General features: G+C 41.0%; 1 protein-coding gene across 3 annotated transcripts in view; it reads left to right on the top strand.

The window, feature by feature from the left end:
* The window catches only part of SLC12A1 (solute carrier family 12 member 1), a 197,411-nt gene that overhangs the window by 163,585 nt on the left and 18,102 nt on the right, over positions 1 to 15,724 (top strand). For all 3 annotated transcript variants that reach the window (XM_056572280.1, XM_056572281.1, XM_056572282.1), the window contains exons 22-24: positions 11,691 to 11,816; positions 15,078 to 15,189; positions 15,489 to 15,575. In XM_056572280.1, the coding sequence (XP_056428255.1) occupies positions 11,691 to 11,816; positions 15,078 to 15,189; positions 15,489 to 15,575 (325 nt within the window). The remainder of the gene's footprint in view (positions 1 to 11,690; positions 11,817 to 15,077; positions 15,190 to 15,488; positions 15,576 to 15,724) is intronic.

The raw sequence follows: 15,724 nt of genomic DNA, 5'->3' as shown, positions 1-15,724 counted from the left end.
ACCTGTGGGGTAATAAGGCTCACTTTATTCCTTATTACATTCCTCAAGGGGTCTAGTTTCCAAAATGGTATGCCATGTGTTTTTTTTTTGCTGTTCTGGCACCATAGGGGCTTCCTAAATGTGACATGCCCCCCGAGCAAAATTTGCTCTCAAAAAGCCAAATATGACTCCTTCTCTTCTGAGCATTGTAGTTCGCCCATAGTGCACTTCAGGTCAACTTATGGGGTACCTCCATACTCAGAAGAGAAGGGGTTACAAATATTGGGGGGTATTTCCTGCTATTAACCCTTGGAAAAATGTGAAATTTGGGGGGAAACACACATTTTAGTGAAAAAAAATTTTTTTTTTTACATATGCAAAAGTCGTGAAACACCTGTGGGGTATTAAGGCTCACTTTATTCCTTGTTATGTTCCTCAAGGGGTCTAGTTTCCAAAATGGTATGCCATGTGAGGGTTTTTTGCTGTTCTGGCACCATAGGGGCTTCCTAAATGCAACATGCCCCCCAAAAACCATTTCAGAAAAACGTACTCTCCAAAATCCCCTTATCGCTCTTTCCCTTCTGAGCCCTCTACTGCGCCCACCGAACACTTTACATAGACATATGAGGTATGTGCTTACTCGAGAGAAATCAGGCTACAAATATAAGTATACATTTTCTCCTTTTACCCCTTGTAAAAATTAAAAAATTGGGTCTACAAGAACATGCAAGTGTAAAAAATGAAGATTGTGAATTTTCTCCTTCACATTGCTTCTATTCCTGTGAAACACCTAAAGGGTTAAAATGATGACTGAATGTCATTTTGAATACTTTGGGGGGTGCAGTTTTTATAATGGGGTCTTTTGTGGGGTATTTCTAATAAGAAGACCCTTCAAATCCACTTCAAACCTGAACTGGTCCCTGAAAAATAGTGAGTTTGAAAATTTTGTGAAAAATTGGAAAATTGCTGCTGAACTTTGAAGCCCTCTGGTGCCTTCCAAAAGTAAAAACTCATCACTTTTATGATGCAAACATAAAGTAGACATATTGTATATGTGAATAAAAAATTTTTTTATTTGTAATATACATTTTCCTTACAAGCAGAGAGCTTCAAAGTTAGAAAAATGCAAAATTTTCAAATTTTTCATCAAATTTTAGGATTTTTCACAAGGAAAGGATGCAAGTTACCACAAAAATTTACCACCATGTTAAAGTAGAATATGTCACAAAAAAACAATCTCGGAATCAGAATGATAACTAAAAGCATTCCAGAGTTATTAATGTTTAAAGTGACAGTGGTCAGATGTGCAAAAAACGCTCTGGTCCTTAAGGCCAAAATGGGCTTGGTCCTGAAGGGGTTAAGCCAGTTCAGTACATTACATGATGTGTTACCAGCACTGACCTGGCCAATGTCAGCTCCTTTTTCCATAGTGTATACAGAACTAAAGAACCCATTCAGTAGCTCCGCCTTCTCTTGATCGCCTGTGACAACCTCCCCATTATCATTATTAAGGGGTCCTACATGCTCTGTCCTTGGTTTTTTTGCATTTATATATCTAAAAAAATATTTAGGATTAGTTTTGCTTTCTTCGGCCACCTGTCTCTCGTTTTGAATTTTTGCTGTTTTTATTACATTTTTACAGATTTTATTAAGCTCTTTGTACTGTTTAAATGTTATCGCTGACCCATCAGATTTGTATTTTATGAAGGCTATTTTTTTGTTGTTTATTGCTCTTTTAACATCATTTGTCAGCCATGTAGGATTTAGTTTTAATCATTTATATTTGTTCCCCTTTGGTATATATTTATCTGTATAGTTATTTAGAGTTGATTTAAAGATGTCCCATTTACCTTCTGTATCAGTATTTGAGAACACCTCCCCCCAGTCTATGTCCTGTAGTGCAGATCTCAGCCCAGGGAAATTTGCCTTTTTAAAGTTATATGTTTTTGCCTTCCCCGCCTGTCTTTGTTTTCTACATTTTAAGTCAAAAGTAACTATATTGTGGTCGCTATTACCAAGGTTTTCCCGCACAGTTACATTACCAACCAGCTCTGCGTTGTTGGAAAGGATCAGATCCAACAAGGCATCACTTCTTGTTGGGTCCTCCACAAACCGGCCCATAAAATTATCCTGCAATAAATTTAGGAATTGTCGCCCCTTTGTAGTTTTAGCCAACCCCGGACCCCAATCTATATCTGGATAGTTAAAATCTCCCATTATTACCACTGTACCTGCCCGGGCGGCCCTCTCTATTTGTTTATACAGCTGACCTTCTATCTCTTCAGTGATATTAGGGGGTCTGTAGATTACACCAAATACTATTTTTTTCAGTATTTCCCTCCTTTTGTAATTCTACCCACAGTGATTTCACATCCTCAGAATCATCACACACTATGGCATCGTTCACACTGACTTTCATACCACTTCTTACATACAGACAGACTCCACCACCTTTTCTGTTCATTCTATCCTTGCGAAACAATGTAAACCCCTGCAGATTGACAGCCCAGTCATGCGAGGAGTCCAGCCATGTCTCAGTGACCCCAACTATATCAATGTATGCTTAAAAGCAACTACATCTCTAACTGTATAAAAAAAGACATGAAATACCCTTTCCCAATCACTGAATCAATGTGATTAATAGTAAAGTTAGGTGCCAGCTGTCAACTGCACTTTTATTGGAAAAACCAACTAAAAGGATAGAAGAATCTTTAAAGGGATACTCCACCCCTGGACATCTTATCCCCTATCCAATCTCGGTCAATCTCGACTGCGGCACCCCACTGTCCTTACTGCACAGAGCAAACTCGCTCTGTGCGTAATGACGGGCGATACAGGTGCCAGAGCATCGTGATGTGATGGCTCCGCCCCCTCAATACAAGTGTATGGGAGGGGGCATGGCGGCCGTCACACCCCCTCCCATAGACTTGCATTAAGGGAGCGGGCTGTGATGTCACAAGGGGTGTAGCTGTGACGGCACGATGCTCCGGCCCCAGTATCACCCATCATTATGCACAGAGCAAGCTAGCTCTGTGCAGTAATGAAAGTGGGGTGCTGCAGCCGAGATCCTGGGGGTCCCCAGGAGCGGGACCCCCGCGATCAGACATCTTATCCCCTATCCTATGGATAGGAGATAAGATGTCCTGGGGCGGAGTACCCCTATAAGGGGTTATCTAGGAATAGAAAAATAGAGCTGATTTCTTCCAAAACAGCACCACACCTGTCCTCAGGTTGTGTGTGGTATTACAGCTCAGAGCCATTGAAGTAAGTGGATTTAAAGGGGTTATGCAGGAAAAAACTTTTTTTTTTTATATATCAACTGGCTCCAGAAAGTTAAACAGATTTGTAAATTACTTCTATTAAAAAATCTTAATCCTTTCAGTACTTATGAGCTTCTGAAGTTGAGTTGTTCTTTTGTGTCTAAGTGCTCTCTGATAACACTTGTCTCGGGAACCGCCTAGTTTAGAAGCAAATCCACATAGCAAACCTCTTCTAAACTGGGCGTTTCCCAAGACACATGTCCTCAGAGTGCACTTAGACAAAAAAAGAACAACTCAACTTCAGAATCTCATAAGTACTGAAAGGATTAAGATTTAGAAGTAATTTACAAATCTGTTTAACTTTCTGGAGCCAGTTGATATATATAAAAAAAAGTTTTTTCCTGGATAACCCCTTTAAATCCACTTACTTCAATGGCTCTGAGCTGTAATACCACACACAACCTGGACAACCCCTTTAAGTTGAAATACCACACATAACCTGAGGACAGGTGTGGCTCTGTTTTTCTGTTCCTGGATAACCCCTTTAAATTAACATGGAAGAGTTATATTTATCAGTTACTTTTAGTAATGCATAGACTTTAGTTTTGTGTCCGCTCCAAAGCATTTTTATTAGAATAGAAACTTGACTCGTGAACTTCTAAATCAGGCAAGACACTTGGACAGATAATATGGCAGCAATACAAAACCCACAATATATTTATGAATATGAATTGCCCTCCTGAGGAAATGAACTTGAACTAAAAAAAAAAGAATCTTTCACCGAAAACAAGTCAATTTAAATATATTATCAACTTTTCAGATTCAAAACCATGTCATGTTCTCTGCAAACTGATCACACATTGTATTTTAATGTAATTTTATTCCAGACTAAAATGATTTTCTATACAAATATATGCATTGAATTTGTGATTGCTGGTGTTGACAGGGTCAGTGAGATAGATCCGCTGGCACAGTCTGTATGATAACCTGTCAGGAGCTATTTATACTCTGAAAAATTAAAAAGACCAGACAAACACAAATGATAAACGTGTACACAAGTATGGACGTTTAATACTCAAGAAACTTTTCATCAGCAGAGCACTTTACTTCCTATAATTATTTTGTCCAATTTTCATTCATCATGCCATTGTGATGGAAATAATGCATTCTACATCATCATGCATTATTATATAAATATCATACCGTGACGGCAGTGCTTTTACAAAATTGTTCTATGTGGGATGGACAAGCTCTTTATGTCCCACTTGGGGTTTCAGAATACACCCCCACTTCAAACATACCTTCATTTGTAAAGCTTAAAGGGGTACTCCGGTGAAAAATATATATTTTTTTTTTAAATCAACTGGTGCTAGAAAGTTAAACAGATTTGTATATTTCCTCTATTCGAAAATCTTAACCCTTCCAATACTTACTGTTGTATGTTCCACAGGAAGTTCTTTTCTTTTTGAATGTCTTTATTGTCTGACCACATTGCTCTCTGCTGACACTTCTGTCTATGTCAGGAACTGTCCAGAGCAGGAGAGGTTTGCTATGGGGATTTGCTCCTACTCTGGACAGTTCCTGAGACAGACAGACAGAGGTGTCAGCAGAGAGCACTGTGGTCAGACAGAAAATAAATTTTAAAAGAAAATAATTTCCTGTGGAGCATACAGCAGCTGATAAGTACTGGAAGGGTTAAGATTTTTAAATAGAAGTAATTCACAAATCTGTTCTACTTTCTGGCACCTGTTGATTTAAAAAAAACTAAAAAAAAGTACCCTTTTAAGGCATTACTGTCAGTAAAAACTACTTTTGACGTGTTGCTCAGACATGTCAAATGTTGTTAATCACTCCTGAGACCCGATGTGATTTTGATAAATTGACCAGTAAAGTGGCAGCATTGTGCTCCTCTGCACTGTCAGGAGTCTAGAAAAAGTCAGATCTGATTTAGATTGGAGCACAATGCCCACTAGAGGAGCAGTAGCACTGAAGGCTGATATGAACGGTAGTTAAGTTACCGTCCCGCCCCATACCCGCTCCAGTGCTCTGGCACTCTAGGGTTCATGGACCAGGCCAGTATCCAGACTCACAGCTAGCTCTCCTGAGCGTCCTGATGTCCTCCTGCTCCACTTCTAAGGGTGCAACATACTGGGAGCCACTGCTTACTGACAAAGTGGCCATGGTGCCATAAGGCAGTATGGCATGTGGCCACGTTAAAGGGGTACTCCCGTGGAAAACTTTTTTTTTTTAAATCAACTGGTGCCAGAAAGTTAAACAGATTTGTAAATCACTTCTTTAAAAAAATCTTAATCCTTCCAGTACTTTTTAGGGGCTGTATACTAAAGAGAAATCCTAAAAAGAGAAGCATTTCCTCTGATGTCATGACCACAGTGCTCTCTGCTGACCTCTGCTGTCCATTTTAGGAACTGTCCAGAGCATGATAAAATCCCCATAGCAAACATATGCTGCTCTGGACAGTTCCTAAAATGGACAGCAGAGGTAAGCAGAGAGCACTGTGGTCATGACATCAGAGGAAATGCATTTCTTTTTTGGATTTCTTTTTAATATACAGCCCCTAAAAAGTACTGGAAGGATTAAGATTTTTTTAATAGAAGTGATTTACAAATCTGTTTAACTTTCTGGCACCAGTTGATTTAAAAAAAAAAAGTTTTACCCCTTTAAGAATCGTGACCAGTGGCTGCTGTCGTCAAAATAGGATAAAATTGTAAAAAAGACAGAATAGTCCCAAAATTATTCTAAAATTGGGACTGTCCCCTTCAAAATGTTAATCACAGTAACATGTTATCATAATAGCTGTCATATAGGCAATTATCCACATATCAGTCCTGTTTCACTCAGTAACAGGCACAGTTGACTTGCTACACTTATCTATGATGAACTCAGGGCCATTTGTACATCTCATTCTTACGTGCAGATTTTTTTTGCTGTGTTTGTCACCCCTACTGTAGACACAAACTGGTAACATCAATCACAAATACACAAATTTGCAGCAGTTCTGACCTATGTGGATTCAACCAAAATGTGGGAAAAGTGTTTTCTCTACTTGAGTATTGTTGCTGATCATGTCATCCCTTTATGACTACAGTGTACCCATCTTCTGATTGCTACTTACAGCAGGATAATGCACCATGTCACAAAGCTCACATCATCTCAAATAGGTTTCTTGAACATGACAATGAGGTCACTGCACTCCAATGGCATCCACAGTCACCAGATTTCAATCCAATAGAGCAACTTTGAGTTGTGGTGGAATGGGAGTTTTGCATCATGGATGTGAAGCCATCAAATCTACAACAACTGTGTGATCATGTCCTTATGGCTAAAATCTCTAATGAATGTTTCCAGCACCTTGTAGAATGTATGGCACAAAGAATGAAGGCAGATCTGAAGTCAAAAGAGGGCCCAACCTTGTACTAGCAATGTGTACCTAATAAAGTAGCCAGTAAGTGTATATGTAGCAATATATATATATATATATATATATATATATATATATATATATATACAGTATGTAGATATATATACACAGATATACACATACAAGGAAACACAGATTGGTTACTGTAGATTAGGACTGTCAAATGACTCCTGTGTGACCAACATTTTTTACACCAATAAACTCTTTCAACAGCACTGTCAACTGCTTGTGCTCAGCGTTCCACTGGCTGTACAAATACATTTAAAGGCTTTTTGGTTTTACATAGAGAAGATACCAGAATGCCATTGTACAATAGTGTTAAAAATAAATAAAAAACTGTCCAGCCCTAGAAAAAAGAGCTTAGGCTGGCTAAAAAAGGGGATACTGACCTGCCCAATCCCCCACTGTTGCTGGTCTGCTGATCAGCACTTCCTGGTGCAGGGTCTTGGCAGACTGGAAATCCCTGCTCAGCCAATCAGTCACTGAGGGGGTCACTGCTATCATCATTGATTTGCTGACCCTCCGTTTCCTGTTAGTCTAACTGGGCACATGGAGTCACTGATCAGTGGAGACCGGGCACTGTCTAAACAGCAGCAGGGGATGGGGCAGGCATATAAAACATTTTTCTAGCGGCAGACAACCACTTTAATAAACAGATTCTTCCTTTATTAAGACAGTAAGATGATTTCACACCAAGCTGACAAAGGTCTTTCTATTCTTCAATTGCCCAATATAATTGATATCCACTGTCGTAGTTGGTGGTAGCAGTGTCATAATGTTTTCAGGAAACTCACTAGTTCCCCTGGCACCAAAGCCCCTGAGTATCATCAACATTTGCACTTCTATAATGCCCCAAATAATTTCCTTTGCATTACATCATGACAATTTATGTTTTATGGAAAAATAATCTAAAAACTCAACATTTTCTAAATTAGATAATTTTAGAACACAAAATTAACCACATTTTATGCACATAAGATAATATGTTAATTAAGTATGGAAATTGCTCCTAAATGTACTGCAGTTTTTGATGTAACAAAATATTGTAAATAAAACAAGTACTAGTAAATTGTTTCTGACAGTATTCTGAGAAGATAACAATTTGTGGAAAGATGCACTTCAGATGCTTGATGGTGTTATCACCTCTCCCATTACACTATGTTGTGCAATACTGAACATGTCAAGAGCTACTAATCGCCACTCTTAGTGCCCACATGACAGGCTATCTATCACTGTAATTGCTCTCAAAGCTACCAGCTCTCACAGAACTGACGCAGCAAAATATAAAGTTCCATATCATACCAATATTATATTAAGGCATTTTCCACATTCCACTTATTTGAAGTTATATGCAGGAAGTATGGGAAAATATAAAAAAATAATTAAAGGGGCACTCCACCCCTAGACACCCTATCTGCAATCTCCCTGCTGCACCTGGCGTTCGTTTACAGCATCGGGTGTGTCACAGCGAGCGCTCCGGTCTTCACCTCTGGACCGGAGCACCCGCTGCCTCTGTCCTCCGCTCCTGGGTTCCGGCGTCTCCTGGTCAGACCCACTAACCGGGAGCACGGGCCCCACAGTGGCAGAGACGCGGCTGGCGTGGCGGCTGGTCCCACGCTCACGCGCCGCGTCCCTGTTCGGCCTGCCTTCTTCCCGCACGGCTCTCGGCTCCTCTGCATCCCGGCACGCGGCCCGCTCTGTAGGGCGCGCACACGGCGACTTCAGTAAATTTAAAGGGCCAGCGCACCGGTAATTGGTGCGCTGGTTCCTCACCTCCCACTGTCCTTCCCAATAAAAGGCACCTGCCCCTTCCTGCCCTTGCCGGATCTTTGTGCCTTGTGCCTCAGAGAAAGCGTTCCCTACTGTGATAGTTGCCTTGCCCGTTGCCGAACCCGTTGCTACCGTATACTCGCCTGTGAACCCTTGCAGCCTGCCCTGACCTCTGCTACGTCTGACTACGCTCTTGCCTGCTCTCTGTGTACCACGCTATCAGCTGCCAGAGAGGTCGAGTTGTTACTGGGGGATACGACCTGGTAGTTACCGCCGCAGCAAATCCATCCCGCTTTGCGGCGGGCTCTGGTGAAGACCAGTAACTGCTTAGAACCGGTCCTCCAGTACAACCCGTGCTATCGCCTCTCCGGTCCAGAGGATCCACTACCTGTCCTGCCGGTACGTGACAGGGTGCAGCACCAGAGGCTTGTGATGTCACAGCCACACCGCTTGTAATGTCACAGCCACACACCCTTAATGCAAGTCTGCATTGAGGGGGCGGGGCCGTGACATCAGGAGCGTGCTTGACCATGACGTCAAGAGCCTCCACCCCGCATCGCCAGTCATCTGGCACAGAGCGAACTTTACTCCATGCGCCGGATATCTGGGGTGCCGCAGCCAAGATCAGCATCTTATCCCCTATCCTTTGGGCAGTGGATAAGTTGTCTAGGGGCGGAGTACCCCTTTAAGTTCCAAGTGCAATAGTCATTTTATATATGTTGCTTTTCTCCCCAGTAATACTATTAAAACACTGTAGTCAGCATTTTCCAGCCCAAAATGACTAATAGCAGAATAATTAATATATTTGAGAATACTCTGCTCATCCATAACATTACAGCTATTGACAGGTAAAGTTGCATACCCCTGAATTAAAAATGGCACATGTCAAGGGGAGGCATATACTACACAACATGTGAATAGTTAATTCTTGAGGTTGATGTGTTGGAAGCAGGAAAACTGTAAAAGGGCCATACTGTAAAAGCTAGACACCTGGATCAGAGCATCTTCAAAACAGAAGAGCTTGTGGGATTTTTGTGGTATGTAGCAGTCCAAGGAAGGACACCGGGTGAACCGATGAAATAGGTGCCCAAAGTTTATTAATATGCTCAAGGCTCAATGGCTGGCTTTTCTCCTCTTATCCCACAGAAAAGCCACTCTGGCACAAGTTGTTGATAAGATTACATTGCATTACAGCCCATTCTCAGTCCACTACCAAATGTGCCTACAATGGGCATATAAACATAACAATAAACCATGGCGCAGTGGAAGAAGGTGTCCTGGTCTGATGAATCATGTTTTCCTTTACATCATGTGGACAGCTATGTGTGTCACTTACCTGGGAAAGAGATGATACCAAGACACACACTATGGGAAGAAGGCAGTGTTATGTTTTAGGCAATGTTCATCTGGGAAACCTTGGGTCCTAACATTCCTGTAGATGGTACCATGACACATACCACCTAACTAAACATTAGTACAATCCGAGTACACCTCTTAATAGCAGCTGTATTGCCTAGTGTCAATGGTTTGAAGAACATGATAGGTTAAAGATATTAATTTGGCCTTCAAATTCCTTTCAATCTCAATCAAGCATCTGTGGGGGTGTGCTGGAATTAGAAGGACCATTCAATAAAGCCCTCACTTCACAACTGTAAAAGATTTCTGTAGTATATCTATACACAAGTGATACAAATAAAGTTGAGTCTATGGAATATAAAAACAAGGCACCATTTTGATTTTGGCTATTTCACAGAAATGTAAGAAGGATCATCTTTATTAAAGGGAATGGTTTCACATTGTGTCCTGTGGGCACTTTCTATTGATTTGTATATATGAAAATGCACAACTTGCTTGGCTCACATGCAGTAGTTGCTTATTCCATAGACTTTAAAGGGGTACTCCAGCCCTAAGACATCTTATCCCCTATCCAAAGGATAGAGGATAAGATACCTGATCGCAGGGGTCCCACCACTGGGGACCCCCACAATCTTTCATGCAGCACCCCGCTATCATCAGCCTCCGGAGTGAACATCGCTCCGGGTCTGATGAATCACGATCACAGGGCTGGAGTATCGTGACGTCACGGCTCTGCCCCATGTGACATAACACTCCGCCCCCTCAATGCAAGCCTATGGGAGGGGGTGTGGTGGCTGCCACACCCCCTCCCATAGACTTGTATTGAGGGGGAGGAGCATGACATCACACGGGGGCGTAGCTGCGACGTCACAATACTCTGGCCCCATGGTCGTGATTCATCAGACCTGGAGCAATGTTCGCTCCGGAGGCTGATGATAGCGGGGTGCTGCATGAAAGATTGTGGGGGTCCCCAGCGGCGGGACCCCTGCGATCATGCATCTTATCCCCTATCCTTTTGATAGGGGATAAGATGTCTTAGGGCCGGAGTACCCCTTTAAAGGGGTTATCCAGGAATAGAAAAACTATAGCTAATTTCTTTCAAAAACAGCTCCACGTCTGTCTCCAGGTTGGCCATGGTTTTTACAACTTGGCTCCATTCACCTCAATGGAACCGAGCTGCAGAACCACACCCAAACCTGGAGGCAGACAGGGAGCGTTTTTTTTTTAAATACAGTAGCTCTATTTTTCTATTCCTAGATAACCCCTTTAACTTTGTATCACTTGTACATACATGTGGTATACTTCTTGAGGAATCTCTAACATATTCTTTACATATGAACAAATTGCACCATTCAGAACTGTAGCGCCTAAAAAATAGCATTTGGGGACCATCTAACAGATTTCTGTAAAGTTATGATACCTCATGAAAAATTAATTTTGTGTCATTGAGAGTCGGAAAAAGGGAACATTTTGTACATTTGGTTGTAATTTTGTTACCAAAATACTGTATGTTAAACAACCTACCAGTGATGGATGAAAAGTGACAGGCGGACTAAGCATCTGCAGGGAAAAAAAACATTAGGGAAGTCAAGATTGATACTTTTAAATAATGTGGACTATGATCTTACATCTACTAAATAATTTAAGCTGACATTTCCTAAACTGTTTGCATTGTTCTCATTTCAGCCTTCTGCTTAATTTGACAAATCCATTTCCTTTCTTCTAGGCAGCTGAAATTTTCATTTTTTTTAGCATGACATTAAATATATGAGATGTTATAATCAAATTTTGTCTCTAACTTAGGATATAAAGATACATTTTAATGGCTCTATGCTGACATTGTATGGTACTGACAATTTAGACCAATATTTTTCTTCATATTTCAGAAGTCAGTACAGCTCCACCAATGCACATGGGAGAGTATAACCAGAGAATTGTAGAAGCTAGTGAACAATTCAAGAAGAAGCAAGATAAGGGCACTATTGATGTTTGGTGGCTGTTTGATGATGGAGGTAAGATATACTACAAGGAAATTTAAGAAAAAACTCACTTGCATTTAAATAAGCTGAAATATAAGCACTGGAAGATCTGAAACAATACTTTAAAGGCCTAATATATCAATAGTCATTGCATCTGTCTTAGGTTTCTTTTACACTGCCGTTGCACACCATCAAGAATGGCCATCAAACTCTCTCTTTTTTCCCCCGAGTTTGACGGCCGTCATTTTGACGGGGTGCAATGGGCAACAGCAACATTATAGTCAATGGGATCCATCGGACGCCGCTGTTTTTCACCGGGAGTAGCGGGAGAAAAAGACGGTGCAAGTAGTATTTTTTTCTCCCGCTATTCCTCCAGCTCCCCTGACGGCTGTCACACAGCCATGTCCTAACAGCAGTGTAAAAGAAGCCTTAAATGGGTTGAGGTGACACATTGGTAAAAAAATTTATAAAATAAAGAAGTACTTATTTCACCAATCTCCCCAATGCTGCCAATCTGATGTTGCCCACTTACCCAATTATCTCCATTTTCTGGTATCTTTCTTGACACAAGAAATTTCAGTGAGTCAATCACTGGCCTAAGACGATCACTGCTGTGGCCAATGATTGGCTTACTAGGCATTTCTTATGTATTAAAATTAGCCCCTTTAATAGCATAATAATAGAATTCAGAACCCTCAACCTGCTCTTTTTCTCTGCTTTTTTTTTTTTTGCAACAATAGGTCAAGATTGTGTGAGAAATTTCCATTGTGAAAACTCCACTACAGACACCATAGAAGTAAATATGGTCTGTGGCAAATTTTCTACAGTGGAAATTTCTGTGTTGAAAATCGGCTGTGGACAGCCTGCTGAGAGACCGTCCCTATTTAGACTCGCAGCGGGAAACACGCTGCTAGTTTGCAAGCAAATCTGCCAGTGTAAACGTACCCTCAAACTCCCATCAATCAGTAAACATTATAATAGTGGTCCTTTGCCCTGTTCAACAATATGAGCCTGATGGGAGCTGTACTTGTGTTAAATGGAGTGGCAGCGTGTTGTCATGACCGGGGGTGGACAGGGAGAGTGAGCCCTAAGTAGTCCCTAGAGAAAGAGAGGAAAAAAAGGAAACAAAAGACCAGCGCACCCTGTGCCGTTACCTCGTGGGGACAAGATTCAGGTGGAATGGGGGGTGGAAAATTGCTCACCTTGTTGTGTCGCGCTGCGAGCGCGACACCGTTGTGGGCTTGGTATGGAAATGATGTGATCCGCGGCAGCCTGTATCCTTCCGTTTCTCGAGATAGTCGAGGCGGTTCAGTCAAGATGCGCGTTCTGTGCCCATGGCAGAGGTCACAGAATGGAAAAATCAGATACTCCTCTGGCGCTCGCAGGATCCGTGTTGGTGGTCAATTGGGTGAGAGACTTCAGGTGTGGTAAAGAATTCAGTCTTTATTGCTTCATAAAGGATAGACAACGCGTTCCGAGGGATCGCCCCTCTTCCTCAGGTCATGGGTACAGAGACAAGTAACATAATGCTTTTTATATGCATATAAAAAGCATTATGTTACTTGTCTCTGTGCATATAAAAAGCATTATGTTACTTGTCTCTGTACCCATGAACTGAGGAAGAGGGGCGATCCCTCGAAACGCGTTGTCTGTCCTTTATGAAGCAATAAAGACTGAATTCTTTACCGCAACTGAAGTCTCTCACCCAATTGACCACCAACACGGATCCTGCGAGCGCCAGAGGAGTATCTGATTTTTCCATTCTGTGACCTCTGCCATGGGCACAGAACGCGCATCCTAAGTAGTCCCTATATACACTCTCCCAAACAGTGGATCGACAACTTGGAGCTCGTCCCTCCCTGTGCTAAAGTGAAGTGGTGTAAAAACAAATAATATACATGGTCGGTCACAAGTCTGAAATGGGAAAACTTCCAGACAACCAAATATTACATAATTATATACACAAGGCAGAATATAGTATACTAACAAACAGTTCATAAACTGGAATCCAGATAAATGGCAGAAATGATAAAATGAATGCAACAAGTATACAGCAGAATCCAAGAGATGCAGGGGATGAACGGAAGAACTGAATGCAAAAACACCAAACTGATCAGGAACATAGAACACTGTTTACACTGGGACACAGAACAGAAACAAACTGGACACCCACTCCACAAAAAGAGTAGACAGCATAATAAAAACCAAATAGACTACTAGCCAGTGGGCACACTCCACCATGTGATCAGGATGCTGACCTAGTAGGAAACAGAAATATAATACATGAAAACACTAGACTAGAACCGGATGAGTCTGAATAGACTCCAGAATACCAAATGTAAATTATAATAAATAGAGCACTAGACTGAAAACCGGATGAGCAGAATTGACTCCAGGATACCAAACAGAAATTAATACATACAGAGCACGGGTAACAAGCAAGACTCAGTGAAACACAGACTAAGCAGAACAGACATACATATCCTAAAAACCAACAGATGAAACGCAGACTAAAATCTACAATAAACAAGACTATTTAACCATGGCTAAAACTCAAATAAATATCACAAGATAAATATAAGGTGCATGCTCAAGCAGACATGGAAGAGTATTGCACAAATAACCAGCAGAATGCAGGAGAACTCTGGTATAAATAACCCCACCCGAGTTCTCATTGATTTAGAGCATTAACTATTCCCTATACAGGGAGAATAGCAAACTGCTCAGAGCATTCTAGTGTGTGAATACACACCTAAACAGAAAAATACGAAAAAATAAAATAAACGGACATTACACATATGTCCAAACACCACTCCATTCAACAAGGGGGCACAGGATCCCTGTTTTTGTGATCAGTGGAGTCCACTCACAGGTGATTGTTGTTATTCATGCACAAACCTATTCAGGATATATCCACTAAGCATGAACTAAGTAGGTGGTACTCTACTAGTGATTAAAGTTCATGGCCCACCTATGAGTCTAAACATCCAAAACTATAGAGAACTATAAGGTCAGGTGTTGCCTTCTTTGCCATGCTGCCAGTGCAAGAAGAGCCTTGATGGGTAGCAACTAATTTGCACAAAAAAGAATATCGGGAAGGGGAAATTTGGAAAGACGAGTAGTAAAGGTTGCCAATGGCAACTTGGCTTTCTACGCTGTTCCAATATTCTAGGCCCCAAGAAAATATAATTTGGGGAGGTGGGGGGAAAGGTTATTATTTAATCACAACTGAACTCATACTTGAATTTCCAGGTTGGTTGTACTCAACTTGCATCCATTGTTTTTTTTTTTCAGGTTTAACATTACTTATTCCACATATTCTGACCTTGAAAAAGAAATGGAAGGATTGTAAACTGCGAATCTTTATAGGCGGAAAAGTGAACCGTATTGAGGATGAAAAAATGATGTAATTATGCATATTATTTGTTCAGCTTTATTTTATAAACTTTAAAGCCTAAATATAATCTCATGGAAATTCAACTCATCCTCATTATTCTCTTTAAAGACTCTAATTAAATGTTCATCAAATATATATATTTATTTCCCCAGGGCCCAGGCATATTTTCCTTCTAGTAAACATCTCAGAGTAGAAGGGAAATATATCCTACCTGAAGTAGAATTTATTTTAGTAGCTTTTCATTTGGATGGAAATTAGCTAGGAACCACAGGCACATTACATTCAAATTTTATTCTTTATCTTCACAGGATGGCCTCACTTCTCAGTAAGTTCCGCATTAAATTTGCCGATGTATATATAGTTGCAGACATTAACTCTAAGCCAAGCAAAGAAAGGTATGTAACAGTGGAATATTGTCAGATTTGCTGCATCAAACTACACAACTTTTATTACATGTTTTATGGATAGAGAAATCTCAGTAAGCAAAAGTAACATAAAACTAATTTACCAATGCAGCAATATAGGAACCCCATGGATCATGTAC

Source organism: Hyla sarda, chromosome 4 (genome assembly GCF_029499605.1).
Source record: "Hyla sarda isolate aHylSar1 chromosome 4, aHylSar1.hap1, whole genome shotgun sequence".
NCBI lineage: Eukaryota > Metazoa > Chordata > Amphibia > Anura > Hylidae > Hyla > Hyla sarda.
Note: the sequence above shows the minus strand (reverse complement) of the source record. Positions and strands in the feature narration are given on the sequence as shown.